The 16,969-nt window shown below is 53.6% G+C and overlaps 1 protein-coding gene across 1 annotated transcript in view; it reads left to right on the top strand.

Moving 5' to 3' along the window:
• The window catches only part of PRRT4 (proline rich transmembrane protein 4), a gene marked incomplete at its 5' end in the record, with an annotated part of 31,117 nt that overhangs the window by 1,237 nt on the left and 12,911 nt on the right, over positions 1-16,969 (top strand). The window contains 1 exon segment of the mRNA XM_081209901.1: positions 14,339-15,075. Within this exon segment, the coding sequence (XP_081066027.1) occupies positions 14,339-15,075 (737 nt within the window).

The raw sequence follows: 16,969 nt of genomic DNA, 5'->3' as shown, positions 1-16,969 counted from the left end.
GCACCCCCCACGCTACGCCACTGCTTTTAGGCTCTGAGGTGCTCCTTCTCACCTCGCCTGGGTCTTAAGAGTTACTGCGAGGCATTAAGGGTGGCCGGACTCTGCCTCGCCAGTCGGAGGCAGCGACGCTTCTGAATGCCAGTGGCTGGAAACCGCAGGAGGGGAGATTCGCTCCTCTTGGGCTCCGATCCTGCCTGCTGGTTTCCCACAGGCAGGCTGGAGGAGATGAGCCCTTGGCCGGACCCGGCAAGTTCTTCCCACGTTCTCCTTCCACACGCTGTGACAGAGAAGGAGGAGAGGAACGGAGTGGGCTTCAGATCGGCCGTAGGGGAGGGGGGGGGCACCAGCTGTCCTCTGGGAGGAGCAGGACAGCCTTTTCCATGGGGCAATTTGCACACCCACAAGCTCAAATAGGGCAGAGGGAGAGGCTGTAGCAAAGCAGCCCAGAGAGGGGCATTTAAAACGCGCAAAGATTCACGGGGGCCAAAAAAACGCATCTGACAGCCACATGTCAGGGAGGTCTCTCCCTTCAACCTGCAGGTAAGGAAGGCAGCTCCCTCCCATCTCTGGGGCAGAGGGGCTTGGGGGCTGGTTTCCTTCTTACTTGAGCCACCTGCCACCTTTCTGCCTGGGTGTTCAAAGCTCTTGCAGGCAATTTGGAATCTGCAGCTAGCCCTGAATACAGTCAGGGCCATTAACATGGATGGACTTTGTCATGCCCCTTGATTTCAATGGGTGTACTCTGAGTAGGGCTTGGGGGCAGGTGCAACCCACAGTATTTGCTCAGACCTGGGGCCTAGGTCTCTTTGTGTGTGGCGGCTCCCAGTTTCTTTCCAGGCTCAACTCGGACCGCTGCTCTTTGTTGACCTTGAAATCCCTCCCCAGCTGAGGAGGGGGAGACCAGAGGGGCCCCCAAAGGGTCCCCGAGGTCCATGTCATGTGCTTGTCCACGTTGCACCAGGATCCTGTCTCCTGCCCTCTGAGGGGTGGCTGGAGGGATGAAGAAGGGCCTTCTTGGTGGTGGCACCGTGACTTTGCAACACTCTCACTGCTTAGGAATCTTTCCCCTCATTTCCCCAGGCTTCCCAGTCCTGCAAATGTGGCTTTTCTCCTGCTGCTTCATGCCGGAAGGTTGTGAATTTCCCCTTTGCAATTTAAACTGGTTGAAGGGAAAGGGCACGTGAGCAGATAATAACATCTGGTACTAAAACAAGGCAGGAAAGCAAAGTGCCATGGTTAGCATTGGGCCCTGCGATCACCAAGCATGCCCCCCCCCCCCCCGGGCAGGCTCTGAGGACAGAAGGCATTCTGCCCATGCCCCGAAGTGCTCTTGGTGCTCTGACTTCTCCTGGCCCCATGTCTTACTCGGGAGAAGAGTTTCACCGCCATTTGCCCAAAACCAAATCTGAAAGGTGGGCAGCTTTTCATACCTTCGGGACCCGAAAGGAAGATGCTTCTGGGCTCAGGGGGGCCCCTGTTCCCCCCACCCTCACCCGCCCTGCCTGGTGGGTTCAGTGAGAGCCAGCTCACCCAGTCCAGCATCCTCTTCTCACTGGTGCCTGTGGGAAACCAGCAAGCCCAAGAGCAGCTCTCCATTCCTGCACATTCCAGCAACTGGGATTCAGAAGCACGGCTGCCTCTGACTGTGGAGAGCAAAGCGTAGCCATCACAGAATCGTAGAATGGGAGGGGCCGCAAGGGTCATCTGGTCCAACCCCCCCCCCGCAAAGCAGGACTCTTCTGCCCAATGTGGAACTCGAACCCACAACCCTGAAGAGTTTCATGCCCTAGCAACTGAGCTATGTGCAGGGGCGGAGCAAGGTGGGGGCGGTAGGGGGCGAACCGCCCCAGGTGTCATCGAGGGGGCTGACATTCAGCGCATCACCCGCCCCCGACTCCTGCCTACCCCATCCATCTGGGGAAGGGCGGGAGCTGCGGCCCCCCCCCCTTCGCGCTCCCGGGGTGATGGAGGAGGCAGGGAGAGGATGCGAAGGAGGCAGGCGAGCGAACAAGCAGAGTGGGGGGGAGGGAAATCTGGAGCAAAAAGCTAAACAACTTTGGCAAACCCTGGAATCCCCCCCAAAAAGCTCAGTAAAAAGATTTCAATGTGGGGGGTGGGTGACAATAAATTTTCTGCCCCGGGTACCACCTGACCCTGCTACACCACTGGCTATAAAGGTAAAGGGACCCCTGACCATTAGGTCCAGTCATGACCGACTCTGAGGTTGCGGCGCTCATCTCACTTTACTGGCTGAGGGAGCTGGCGTACAGCTTCCGGGTCATGTGGCCACCAGGACTAAGCCGCTTCTGGCGAATCAGAGCAGCGCACGGAAACACCATTTACCTTCCCGCCGGAGCGGTACCTATTTATCTACTTGCACTTTGATGTGCTTTGGAACTGCTAGGTGGGCAGGAGAAGGGACCGAGCAACGGGAGCTCACCCCGTCGCGGGGATTCGAACCGCCGACCTTCTGATCGGCAAGTCCTAGGCTCTGTGGTTTAACCCACAGCGCCACCCGCGTCCCTAGCTATAGGTGGCTATAGGTGAGCACAACAGCTAGCAGCTACGCAGAGCTCTCTCCTGCTCCATGAATTTGCTCAATCCTCTTTGAAAGCCACCCTCCTCCTCCTCCTGCTCACTTTTTGCCATGGTGACTGTTGTGGGTTGTGGGTGTGCAGAGCTGTCCATGCCGCCTCTTGCCGGGGCTGTGTTGTTTGCCACCCACCCAGCCCCGTGACTCAGGCAGCTTGTTGTTGAGGGTTTGGCTGGGGCTGTTTTGCTGCGAGCTGCTTAGGGGGTGGGGAGAGGGGGTTGTTTCTGTGCTTACTCTGGGATTTAGGAGCCTTGCTGACCCTGGGGCCAAGGCTGGCTCCGAGAGCCAGATGCCTCGGCAGGTCTGCTCCTGTCTCTCATATTTCCGCCCTCTCTCTTTGCAACCCCTCACCTCTTGCCTGGCCCCTCTGAAGAAGCAGAGGGTCCTGTCCCCCCCCCCCAGACAAGCACAGTGGGGAGTCCATATGCACAGATATGCACCCAGCAGACTGCATGCATGTCATAAGAACATTAGGAGGGTCTGCTGGATCCGGCCGAATCTAGTCCAGCAAGAGAGGGGCTTCGGGTGTTGGCATTTGACTGCCCTCTGGGTGGCCCACCATGGGTAAAGGTAAAGAAGGTAAAGGACCCCTGGACAGTTAAGTCCAGTCAAAGGCAACTGTGGGGTTGCAGCGTCCATCTCGCTTTCAGGCCGAGGGAGCCGGCATTTGTCCACAGACAGCTTTCCGGGTCATGTGGCCAGCAGGACTAAGCCACTTCTGGCGCAACAGAACACTGTGGTGGAAACCAGAGCACATGGAAACACCATTTACCTTCCCGCCACAACAGTACCTATTTATCTACTTGCGCTGGCATGCTTTCAAAGTGCTAGGTTGGCAGGAGCAGGGACAGAGCAATAGGAGTTCACCCCGTCGTGTGGATTCGAACTGATTGACAAGCCCAAGAGGCTCAGTGGTTTAGACCACAGTGCCACCCGTGTCCCATGCTGGGTGTACATTGCAGAGCCATGAGGAACTCCTCTCTCTCGAGCCCCAGGTCAGTTCGATGAAACGGGATCAGAGGAAGCAGCTGCCTCAGACAGAGTCAGACCATCCTTATTTAATTTGTATGCTGCCCTTCATCCAAAGAACCCAGGGCAGGTTCACAGAACGAAACTGCAACATACTTAATGAAAACCAGAACAAACCAATGCCCTCACCTCCCAAACTGGTCCATTGAGCTCTGGGTGACGCTTCCATAAGCTCCTGGTGGGGGCTTTCAGACAGGGGGCTTCCCTCAGCCCTGCCTGCTTTTGATAGGGAGTGAGCCGGGGTTCTTCTGCAGGCAATCAGGGGGGGGGCCCTACCAGTCTGTGACTCTGTCCCAGGGCTCAGGGTGCCCCCTCTGAGCAGCACCCCCTCTCCCAGGACTCCTCCAGCCAGGGAAGGGCTGCTTCTCAGCCGCAGGACACCTGTCTTGCACGCAGAATGCCCCAGGTTCAATTCCTGACATCTCCGGGTACGGCTGGAGGGACTCAGTGCAGAGCAGCTTCCCATATTTCAAGCCTCACTCCAGAATGGGATTCCCTCTTCTCCTTTGAGAACGACTTGCATGCTGCCCATCCGGGTGGAAATGGCCCGTTTTCCTGGCAAAACAGGTGGAGGAAGATGCCTCGCACCCAGTGCCGGATTTACGTATAAGCTAAATAAGCTCTAGCTGAGGGTCCCACTCTCTTGGGGGGGGGGCAAAAAAATTAAAGGAAAAACAAACTGGATGTACATTTCCAAAATATAAGATAAAAAAAACAAATATAATAAAACCTACATGCAGCAACCGTGTTTTGTGTTGTGTAGGCTCCTATGATGTAAGTCATGGGTCCCGCCTGCTAGCCTGCTCCCTCAAATATCACTGCTTTGCTCCTTGTAGGGTGCCTACATTCTGTATAGAATTCTGAATGGACTATTCAACAATTACTTTGATAAAATATATATTTTGTTATGTGCAAATGGCTTGAGATACCTATTAGGTCCATAAATTTCCATATAGCATATATTCGACACAAAAAAACCTGTGACAATTTGTTGTGGACAAAGGACAGCTGGACATATCAAGGGCCCCATGACCTTCAGGAGCTGAGGGCCTCATCCAACCTCAATCCGGCCCTGCTTGCACCCTTGGTTATTTCACAGAGTGGGGGACGTTCCCTCAGCCACGCTGGCACCCTTCCCCGTCGATGCTGCCAGGCACGTGAAGTTTGTACTGGAGGCAGCAGACGGGCCCCGACTGGGTGCAAAACGTACAAGTCGCAGCCTATTTATTTATATATCGCATTTCACAGAAACGCATCTGTGCTCAAAGCTGTTCAGAAGCAGCCACAAGCTAGAGGCCTTTCTAAGCCTTGTTTGCGTATGGATGGACCAAATGCATTTTAATTCTCTGGTTTCCCCCCCTTTAAAGAGCTCAACGTGGCTTGCATAGTCTTCCCTGTTTTATCATCACAACAGTCCTGTGAGGTAGGCTGGGTTGAAAGAGGCAGTGACTGGGCCCCCCCCCCCAAGGCCCCCCAGCAAGCTTCATGGCTGAGTGGGGATTTGAATCCTGGTCCCTCCCAGGTTCTAATCTGACACTCTAACCACTACACCACACTGCCTCTCTGGGGACTGCCATATTTCTCCTCATTTAGTCCCCACAACAACCCTGCGATGTAGGTTAGGCTGAGAGAGGCAGCGACTGCCCCCCAAGGTCCCCAGTGGAGGGGGATTTGAACCTTGGCCTCTCCCAGGTCCTAGTCTGACACTCTAATCATTACGCCACACTTCCCTTTTCTCCACTCTTTCCAGGCATGGCCTGCACTTTAAAGCTCTGTGTCCGAGCAGCCCCTCTTTTTTTGCTCCAGAGCTTTCCCTGTGAAAACACACTCTTTAGCGCTCAGTCGGAGCAAACATCAGTCCGTGGAAACCCTGAATTGCTCTTTGCTCCAGTTGAGCACTAAAACTGCAATGTGGAGTGGAGGGGGTGTGTGTGGGAAAAGCTCTGGAGCAAAGACGAAAATGCCTTTAAGTGCAGACTTGCGCCTGGAAAGAGTGGGGCAAAAAGGTATGTGATGATAAGCCCTGGCTGTCTGGTTCCTGACGTCTTTTGATTTCTGTATAGCTGCGACCATCCCTGGGCAGGTATAGCTGGCCTGAATCTCACGGAGTGTGGAGCTGTCCCAGCCCAGCAAAGCCACCATCATGGGCTAGACTCCCGTGGGATGCTGTGTCCTGCTAGTTCAGGGGTCAGCAAACTTTTTCAGCAGGGGGCCGGTCCACTGTCCCTCAGACCTTGTGGGAGGCCGGACTACATTTTGGAAAAAATATATGAATGAATTCCTATGCCCCACAAATAACTCAGAGATGCATTTTAAATAAAAGGACACATTCTACTCATGTAAAAACACACTGATTCCCGGACTGTCTGTGGGCCGGATTTAGAAGGTGATTGGGCCAGATCTGGCCTTAGTTTGCCTACTCATGTGCTAGATGCTCGCAGGGTGCCCCAGCCACCCCCACCACGCTTGGCAAACCCTCACCGTGATCAACTCCCACCCAGAAACCAATGTCCCCACTGTGGAAGGACGCGTGGATACAGAATTGGCCTCCACAGTCACTTACGGACTCACTGTTAAAACCGTGTTTATGGAAGACAATTTTACTTGGCTACGAGGGATCGCCAAAGAAGAAGAAGAAGAAGAGCCGTCCCATTCTGGCAGCCCTCTGTGCCTCAAAGGTGTGGCTGGCGGGGGACTTGGGGTGCTCCAGGAAAAAGCCTTTCTGCCCCCCCCCCCGGGTCAGCCATAGGTCATGGGCTCAGGCAAAGAATCCTGACTTCCCGGCTTCTCTGCATGCCAGAGATAAGAGGAGCCCTGCAAAGATCTACAAAGATCTGAAAGGGGCGTTGGCTCCCCCGGGGGGCGGGCTCTTTGCCTCTCAGTGCCTCCCAGCTTCTAATGGGCCCTGTTGATGTGTCAATCCTAGAAGCAGAGAATCCTCGAGCTGGGAGGAAACCCAAATGCCATCTAGTCCACCCCCCCACCCCCGCAATACGAGTTTTCTAAGCATGGAGAAGAAATGTGCAAATGTTTAGTGAGCCTTTAGAGGGCTATTGGATCATTTCTTCATTGGTTAAAACACTTTATGACCCACCTGTCATCCATTTGGGGACCCAACTACCCACCCGCGGATGGGGTGCAATGCGTAATCCTGCTAGCAAGACCCCCCCTCGCTATCGGCCGTAAGAACATGAGACGAGCCTCCTGGATCAGGCCCATGGCCCCTCCTTGGGAAGTAACTGCCCCTGATCAGGGCCAGATTTGATGCGGCCCTCAGCTACTGACGGTAATGGGGCCCTTGATATGTCCAGCTGTCCTTTGTCCACAACAAATTGTCACTGGTTTTTGTGTTGAATAGATGATATATGGTCATTGATGGACCTAATACAGTGGTACCTCGGGTTAAGAACTTAATTCGTTCTGGAGGTCTGTTCTTAACCTGAAACTGTTCTTAACCTGAAGCACCACTTTAGCTAATGGGGCCTCCTGCTGCCGCCGCGCTGCCACCGCACGATTTCTGTTCTCATCCTGAAGCAAAGTTCTTAACCCGAGGTACTATTTCTGGGTTAGTGGAGTCTGTAACCTGAAGTGTCTGTAACCTGAAGCATCTGTAACCCAAGATACCACTGTAAATATCTCAAGCCATTTGCATATGTTGTCATGCAACCAGTCCATTTAGAATGTAGGCACCCAATATATAGAAAGGAGCAAACCGGTGATACTTTAGGGAGCAGGCTAGCAGGCGGGGCCCATGACTTACATCCGGGGAGCCAACACAACACAAAACACTGTTGCTGTATGTAGGTTTTATTTTATTTGTTTTTTATCTTATATTTTGGAAATGTACATCCAGTTTTTTCCCTTTAAGATTTTTTTGGGGCCCCCAAGAGAGTGGGGCCCTAAGCTATAGCTTGTTTAGCTAATACGTAAATCTAGCACTTAAATCAGCATCTTAAAAAGCAGAGACAAAGCTTTGCCAACAAAGGTCCGTATTGTCAAAGCTCTGGTTTTCCCAGTAGTGATGTATGGAAGTGAGAGCTGGACCATCAAGAAGGCTGATTGCCGAAGAATTGATGCTTTTGAATTCTGGTGCTGGAGGAGACTCTTGAGAGTCCCATGGACTGCAAGAAGATCCAACTTCTCCATTCTGAAGGAAATCAGCCCTGAGTGCTCACTGGAAGGACAGATCCTGAAGCTGAGGCTCCAATACTTTGGCCACCTCATGAGAAGAGAAGACTCCCTGGAAAAGACCCTGATGCTGGGAAAGATGGAGGGCACAAGGAGAAGGGGACGATGGAGGACGAGATGGTGGGACAGTGTTCTCGAAGCTACCAGCATGAGTTTGACCAAACCGCGAGAGGCAGTGGAAGACAGGAGTGCCTGGCGTGCTCTGGTCCAGGGGGTCACGAAGAGGCGGACACCGCTAAACGACTAAACAACAACAACAAATCCAGCACTGGCCCCTGATCATTCTGTGCCCACTTTTGCACCCATGTGTGCCCCCATACCCATAGCTTTGGGTCATTCAGGCACCCGAGCAAAAAGCGTTGGGTTGCTATCTGGGTGCCGGCTGATGGCGCGTCAAACAGGGGCTGCAGAATGGGTGCCCGTCGATTGGGAAGGGTGGGTCCTTGCAGTGCCTGCCAGACCCAGCACCGCAGCAGCCGTGTGTGTCCCCCTTCTCCCCAGCCCTCACCACCGGCACGTCCAGACTGTGTCATCCGCGTGAGGCCTCCACCCGCTCCACAAGGAACTGCTGGGCTCGGCAGAGGACTGTCAGCCCGATTGACATCCTGCTTCTACACCTGTCGACCGACCGGCCCCCTCAGGGAAGGGTGCCGTTGAGGTGCCAGCCTGCATTCGGCCCTGTCTCTTCACATCCCTGCCGAGCTGGTTTCAGGAAGGGCGTTGCGACTGCACGGATGTGACACTGCGGAAAGAGAGCTTGTCAGGGCACAAGTGCCCAGGGCGGAGCTCTGCCGTGCTTCTTCAAAGAGGCAAGGATGGGCAGGTCAGCTGGCAGGAGAATACCCCAAAGAGCCTCAGAAGAGACTGCTGGATCAGGCCATTGGTCTATCTAGTCCAGCATTCTGTTCTCACGGCGGCCAAAAAGACACTTCTGAAGGAGCGTCTCCACCTCCATTGTTCTGCCCGTACGCTGAGGTCCAGTGATGAGGGCCTTCTGGAGATTCCCTCGCTACGAGAAGCCAAGTTACAGGAAACCAGGCAGAGGGCCTTCTCGGTGGTGGCACCCGCCCGGTGGAACGCCCTCCCACCAGATGCCAAGGAGATTAAAAAAACCTACAGTTATACCTGTAGTTGCGTTAGGTTCATGCTGCAGATTTTTGGGTTGCAAACCCGGCAAACCCTGAAGTGTATACTTCTGCCACGTGTGCATGCACATAAGTGTCCTGTGCGCTTCATGCATGCGTAGGAGCACTCTATTGTGTCATGCGCACGCGCAGAAGTGGCATTCTATTTACGGACTTTTTGGGGTGCAAATGGTACCCTGGAACAGTTCACATCCATAGGTAGAGGTAAAGGTAAAGGGACCCCTGACCATTAGGTCCAGTCGTGGCCAACTCTGGGGTTGCGGCGCTCATCTTGCTTTATTGGCCGAGGGAGCCGGCGTGCAGCTTCCGGGTCATGTGGCCAGCACGACTAAGCCGCTTCTGGCGAACCAGAGCAGCGCACAGAAATGCTGTTTACCTTCCTGCCGGAGCGGTACCTATTTATCTACTTGCACTTTGATGTGCTTTCAAACTGGGAGCAGGGACCGAGCAAGGGGAGCTCACCCCGTCGCGGGGATTCGAACTGCCGACCTTCCGATCGGCAAGTCCTAGGCTCTGTGGTTTAACCCACAGTGCCACTTGCGTCCCTATAAGTAGAGGTACCACTGTATATAACTTTTAGAAGACATCTGAAGGCAGCCCTGTGTCGGGAAGTGTTTAATGTTTGGTGTTTTATTATGTTTAGATATATGCTGTAAGCCACCCAGGGTGGCTAGGGAAACCCAGCCAGATAGGCAGGCTGTTGATGTTGTTGTTTCTGCTGCTGTCGTTGTTGTTGGAAATCCGCAAACAGGATTCCAGGCCAAGAACCCTGTCCCCTCCTGTGGCAGTGGCAGACCTTGGGGTTTCAAACTGGCTGAGCTCCCTTAAGTCCACCTCTTTGTGGCTTCCAGCAACTGGCACTCAGAAGCCTCACTGCCTCTGACCACAGAGGCAGAGCAGAACCATGGTGCCTGGGAGCCATCGACCGCCCTTTTCTCCCCCTCCTCTTGCCACCTTTGGGAGCAAGTTTCCTCCAAAGGCATGGCTTCTTCAATAAGAGGTTTAAAGCTCTACATCCACTTGCTCTTTCTTTTTTGCAAAAACCCAGCTCTTTAAAGCAGAATCGCAAAAAATATATATATGGCAATTTGGTTTGCCCATGGATTGCCATTTTTTCCGATTCTGCTTTAAAGAGCAGGTTTCTGCAGGGAAGGCTCCAGAGAAAAGAAAGAGCACAGCGTTTTAAAGCTCTGGCTGTGCAGAAGGAAGGTAAGTGGGGATAAGTCCATAGTTGAGGAGCGTTCAGGACCATTGCTCAGGGTTTTAGGATTTTTAAACACCAAGTTCCCCTGGGGAAGAGGCAGAGCCCCTCTTTGGATGCAGGCGGCTCACTCTTCCTCCTCCAGTTAAGGCGGGGGTTGTGTGCTTGCCTGAAACCCAGGAGAGTCGCTGCCAGTCTGAGCAGGCAATACTGAACTAGATGGACCACTGGTCTGGGTTTTCCGGAGAGAAGCGAGGCAGTTTGGCCGGACTCAGAGGAGCAGCCTGTGCAAGACGGGGCGAGACTTGGTGACTTGCCTTGTCTTCCTGCTTCCCTCCCAGCGCACTCCAACCGCCAGCTCAGCTCAGCCTGGGTGACAGTGACGACCCGCCACACTCCCGTTCTCGCCGGAGAGTGGCAGGAGGGTAGTTTCTTCTTGGCTGCGTGTGCTGTGCGCTCGTGCATGATCCCGTCTCGCTGGAGGGAGAGCTCCTCACGTCCTTGCTCCAACTGGGACGCTGGAGCGGAAACCATCACCTCCCGCGTCTCCTCGTCCTCTTGTCACATCGATTGCACGGGACGCTTCTCCCCGACTGAGCTCGGAGGGAGCTGGGCGCCTGATGGGATCCGCTTTCTAACTTGGTCACCAGGCTGTGCGGTGATGGGGGGGGTGGGGGTGCCGGGCGACCCGCCCCAGAAGCAAATGACACAACTCTGGCTTGTTGGAAACAGAAAGCTGCCTTACTCTGAGTTAGAGCAATGGAGCTCACCATTCCCTAGGCCAGGGGTTCCCAAAGAGATGGGATTCCCCAGGAGGGGTTGGCAAGGGGTGGGTGGGTGGGTGTTGAGGACCACCCGGCTTCATAAAGAGAGCGTACAGGACCTGCAACCTTGCTTGTGATTGGCATCACACTCCAACCAACCGAGCTATCCAGGAAGTTCCGACCACTTTGCCCATTGAATTAGGGCGAGATGTTTCAGGGCCAACTCTCTGGGGAGCATCACAACAACAACAACAACAACAACAACAATTATTTATTATTTATACCCCGCCCATCTGGCTGGGCTTCCCCAGTCACTCTGGGCGGCTTCCAACAAAATTTTAAAATACAGAGGACGAGATGGTTGGACAGTGTTCTCAAAGCTACAAACATGAGTTTGACCAAACTGCGGGAGACAGTGGAAGACAGGAGGGCCAGGCGTGCTCTGGTCCATGGTGTCATGAAGAATCGGATACAGCTAAGCAACTAAACAGCAACAATGCCTCAAACATTAAAAGCTTCCCTAAACAGGGCTGCCTTCAGATGGCTTCTAAAAGTCTGGTAGTTGTTGTTCTCTTTGACATCTGGTGGGAGGGCGTTCCACAGCGCAGGTGCCACTACTGAGAAGGCCCTCTGCCTGGTTCCCTGTAACCTCACTTCTCGCAGGGAGGCAACCGCCAGAAGGCCTTCATCGCTGGATCTCTGTGTCCGGGCTGAACGATGGGGGTGGAGACGCTCCTTCAGATATATAGGACCGAGGCTATTTAGGGCTTTAAAGGTCAGCACCAACACGTTGAATTGTGCCCGGAAACATACTGGGAGGCAGGTCTTTTGAAAAGGAGATGACCTCTTGACTCTCCGTCTGGGATTTGTGAGCTGTGATCTCAGCATCGCAGGGGGGGGGGGTGGTTTGACTAAATAACACCCAGGGGTCCCTTCTATGATTCTATGGCCTGTGAGGAATGAATGCACGGAGGGGGGGGGTGATACCGTGTGTCCCTCTAGGACAGGGTTTGCCAAACCCAAGCCTCCTGCTGTTTTTCGGACTACAACTTCCACCATCTCTAGCTAGCAGGACCAGGCGCCGGGGTGATGGGAAGTCCAAAAGCAGCGGAGACCCAAGTTTTGGAAACACTGATCCAGGAGAAAAGCCCAGAAAGTGGGGGATTCTTCCTGCTGCCCCCATGTGCATATCTGTGACAAGAGATGGCAGGGCTGCAGTTCCCAAAAGGGGAGCCATAACTGCACCCCATAGGGAATTCTTCCCGAAATTTTCCATAAGTTTACTGAGGGTCAAGGAGTCCTTTTCTGCAATAGCTCGGGGCGCCTAATGACCCTGTTTGTTTATTGCTTGCTCTTATCTCCCCTCAACCCTTCCCTTAATTGCAGGCAAGTCTAGTCTGACCTCCTTCCAGATTTTGCTGGACTCGCTTTGCTTGCTAGGGATTATCTGGCCCAAGGACTGGTGGAGAAGTGGGACGGAGGCGGCTGTTTGCTTTTCTCTCCGCCTGTGGCCTCCGAGGGTGGCCGGGAGGGCAAATGGGGGAGCTGGCCAGGCGTGGGCATGGGAAACCCCCATATCATGCCGTAGAAACAGCCAAAGAGAGCGCAGGTAGATGTGGGGAGGTGATAAGGATCAGACCAGACTCCAGGGTCAGGGAGAGGAGTTGTGGTGCTCTAGAGCAGGGGTCAGAAAACTTTTTCAGCAGGAGGCCGGTCCACTGTCCCTCAGACCTTGTGGGGGGCCGGACTATATTTTGAAAGAAAGAAAAAAGAACGAATTCCTATGCCCCACAAATAACGCAGAGATGCATTTTAAATAAAATGACACCTTCTACTCATGTAAAAACATGCAGATTCCTGGACCGTCCGCAGGTCAGATTAAGAAGGCGATTGGGCAGGATCCGGCCCCTGGGCCTTAGTTTCCCTACCCCTGCTCTAGAGAGATTTCCCCTCCCAAATCTCCCCAGGAAGGATCACCTGGCACCTTCCTCAAACACCTTTAGGCACCTGGTGAAAACCTTCATCTCCAACCAGGCCGCTGGCTGATGGATATCTGATGCCCTTTAAAATGTGCTGGATGTGTGTGGGAGACTCTCGGTTTGTTTTAGTTTTCATATCTATTATGAATTTTGCGGTTTAGGGAAGTTTTTAATGTTTGGTGTGTTTTTAATACAGTGGTACCTCGGTTTAAGGACAGTCCTGTTTACGAACAATTCCGTTTACGAACTCCGCAAAACCGGAAGTAGTGTCCCAGTTTGCAAACTTTACCTCGGTCTACAAACGGAATCCGAATGGTGGAAGGCCACTGGTAGCGGGAGGCCTCATTAGGGAAAGTGCGCCTCAGTTTAAGAACGGTTTTGGTTTAAGAACAGACTTCTGGAACGGATTAAGTTCATAAACCCAGGTACCAATGTACGGTGGTACCTTGGGTTACATATGCTTCAGGTTACAGACTCTGCTAACCCAGAAATAGTTCTTCAGGTTAAGAACTTTGCTTCAGGATGAGAACAGAAATCATGCTCCGGCAGCAGCGGGAGGCCCCATTAGCTTCAGGTGGTGCTTCAGGTTAAGAACAGTTTCAGGTTAAGAACGGACCTCCAGAACGAATTAAGTACTTAACCCGAGGTACCACTGTATTCTGTTGGGAGCTGCCCAGAGTGGCTGGGGAAACCCAGCCAGGTGTGGGGGGGGTATAAATACTATTATTATTATTATTATTATTATTATTATTATTATTATTATTATTAAATGATTTATGTCGTGAACCACCCTGAGGCCTATGGATGGAGGGCGTTATGCAAAGTTAATTAATTAATCATTGTTGTGGAGCCCTGCAGCAGCTGCCCCCCATCCCCCGCTCGCCTTCGCACCCAGGGCAAGGGAAATGGTTGCCAGTGGTGGACTTTGGGGTTTCAGATTTCGGCAGCGCCCTGCACGATGCCTCCCACAATCGTCGCTTCGCCCTCTTAACTTGGTGCCTAGAGTGGGCAAAGCGGTTGCTGTCCCCTAACCATAGCTGTCAACGTTTCTCTTTTTTTAAGGGAAATTCCCTTATTCTGAATAGGATTCCTTGCAAGAAAAGGGAAAAGTTGACAGCTATGCCCCTAACCCTGCCTCTGTGGCCAGTGGCGTAGCAAGGTCAGGTGGTACCCGGTGCAGAAAATTTATTGTCACCCCCCACACACATTGACATTTTTATTTTATTTTTTGCCTGCAAAAATGGTATGACTTTATTTCATATTTTGGGGGGGAACCAGAGTTGTTGACACCCAGGGCGAACCGCACCCACCTTGCTCCACCCGTCTGTGGCTGCCCACTGTGATGCCAGCCTCGTTGGCCAGATCCGGCCCCCTCTTTTGACGTCCTCCCTCCGTCTCCCCGTCCTGCTGACCCTCTTTCTCTCCCCTCCGTTCTCCAGGTTCCTCCTGCAAGAGGCCGTCGGACGGAGCCTGCGACGGAGGCCAATGTGGAGGTTCCTGCTTCTCCTCTGCCTGCCCCCTCTGGGCTCCGGGACGCCTCCCGGCCCCCGCCTGCCAGCGGGGCTCAGCAACAGCAACTCCAGCCATGGGCTCCAGGCCCCCAACACGTCCCCCACCCCCCCACCGGTGACCCCCACCCTGCTGCCCACCCACAGCGAAGCCCCCAGCCTGTCCCTGAACCTGGGGCTCAACTTCAAGATCAAGGTGCGGGGCAAGGGCCGGGCGGGCGAGGGGCCGGCCAGCACGAAGCCCCCCGCCCAGCCAGCTGCCCCCACCCACTCCCAGCCGCCAGGTGCCGGTCGCTTCTGGGCAGAGGCCCTGGGGGGCTCCGGGTGGCAGGCTAGCATCCCTGCTGAGGAGCTCCCCCCCGGGCCGGGCGGGTGGGCTTGGGGTGGCCCCCCGGCACCCGCCGACCCTGACCTCCCAGGCCCCGGACCCACCCCTCAGCACCCACTGACGCTCTGGCCCAGGCTGACGGAGAAGGTCTTGGCTGCCCCCGTGGGGGAAGACAGCAAGGAGCTGGAGTTCAAGATCGACATTGACCTGACGGCCGGGCTGGGCAAGGAGGGCGGCCTGGCACCCAACGGCAGCAGTGGTGGCACTGCCAGGCGGTACCCGCTGCTCCCTGGCCTCCGGGTCGGGATCTCGGAGATTGCCAGCAAACTGGGGGGACCGGGTGAGTATCTGTTGCCCGGGGAGGGAGGGAAGCCAATAGTAGGGGGCGCTGGAGCCCATGACTAGGAAGAGGTGCCTCCTCCTAACTTCGCCCCATCTTCTTCCTCCTCCCCGCTGAGTTCCTCCAGAGTTGAACTGTGGAACTCCCCGCTGCAGTGACGGCCAACCCATTTGGAAGGCTTTAAGAGAGGGTTGGAGAAATTCATGGGGCAAAAGAGGCTTGCAATAGCTCTCCTCTGCCTCTCGGTCGCTCAGAGCTGGAGAGAGTTGCTGCTCCGCTCGGATCCCATTTGCAGATTCCCCATTGGGAAATCTGGTCAGCCACTGGGAGAGCAGGTCTCTGGACTAGATGGGCCCTTGGCCTGATCCTGCAGGCTCTTCGTATGGGTGGCTGGTGCCCCTTGGGAGGCGTAGTAAGAATACTAGTGACAAGTATATTTCACAATTTTTAAACAGGAACTCTATGATTAATAATAATAATAATAATAATAATAATAATAATAATAATATTGTATTTATACCCCGCCCTTCCCGGTTCAGAAAACTGGGCTCAGGGCGGCTAACAACAAATTTAAAACACTTAATTGATGCAACAAAAAACAGCATAAAATACAGTATAAGACCTGGATAACAATAAATTCAGAATTCAAAAATCAATTTAGGGGGGGAATCCATCCAATAAACATGAGATGATCACCAGGGCTAGCTGGCTAAATGAGTCCTATTTGAGCCAGCGAGGAGACCAGGGGAGAATTAGCTGTGGGATCCCAGAGCGGGTAATCTTCATAAAAAGGGGAGGGGGAGGGAAGGAAGGGGAATAAAAGATCAGGCTGAATTCAAATTAAAGGCCAGGCGGAATAGCTCTATCTTACAGGCCCTGCGGAAGGAGGTTAAATCCTGCAGGGCCCTGGTCTCCTGGGACAGAGCATTCCACCAGGTCGGAGCCACCACTGAGAAGGCCCTGGCCCTGGGGGAGGATAGTCTGACTTCCTTAGGGACCTCTGAACTATGGTGGAGTCAGAAATAGTACAATTCAATCAATTGCATGTGCCAAATCAAAACAAGTAGTCAAATAATATCACAGAGGCAAACAAGCCTTTCAGCTGAATTTTCCATTTAAAATTTTTGAAATAGACTTGTGACTAATATTCTTATTAGCCTCCTTTTCCCTGTGATTGTTTAGAGTTTGTCTATTTTTGCAACCCAGGGGATTTCCTTTGTTACACCTTGGGAGGGGTAGGGTGGGAGGCCGGGAGGCCAACAGCAGGGGGCACCAGAGCAGAGCCAAGCCATTATATCTTCCTCCTCTTCAGGCCGTGCCACCCTCTGGACTGGCTGCCAAGGGGGCAGGGCAGGTGGGGGCTGGCTGGGTTCCAAGAGGGAGGTTGGCAGGACGGCTCCCCGGTTACTCTAATGGAGCAGCCTCCATTGAGTTGGCACAGAATGACGCTGAACCCTGGAAGATCCCGGGGAAACAAAAGCAGGGCAGATATCGACTGGCACCTTCCAGTGGTTTGCAGCAGCTGGTCTGCAGAAGCGTCACTGTCAGGAAAAAGCAGCAATGCAAAAGCCAGCTGCAGGTGTCTGGAATGCAAAACAGGATGTTGATGTGTGGAACTGTACTAGTGGAACAAAGGGGCAGTCTATTCACTGTACTGAGCACCGGATGTTAGCTCAGAGTGTCATCTGACCTGTACTGGAAGTACAGGGGTGGAGTTTATCTCTCTACTGTTGGAGACTGGAGAGTGCAGACACGTTTCTCTGTACTGCTGCAATGACAGAAATAAAGACATGTAAATAGATTTCTGTCTGTCTCTTTTCCCTCCCTGAGGGAAGCAGGGAGGAGGGAGGAATGGTGTGTCCCTCTCACGCTGAGTGGGATCGCCGATTTGTGA

This window comes from Podarcis bocagei (assembly GCF_964188305.1).
Source record: "Podarcis bocagei genome assembly, chromosome: 10".
In the NCBI taxonomy this organism is placed as follows: Eukaryota; Metazoa; Chordata; class Lepidosauria; order Squamata; family Lacertidae; genus Podarcis; species Podarcis bocagei.
Note: the sequence above shows the minus strand (reverse complement) of the source record. Positions and strands in the feature narration are given on the sequence as shown.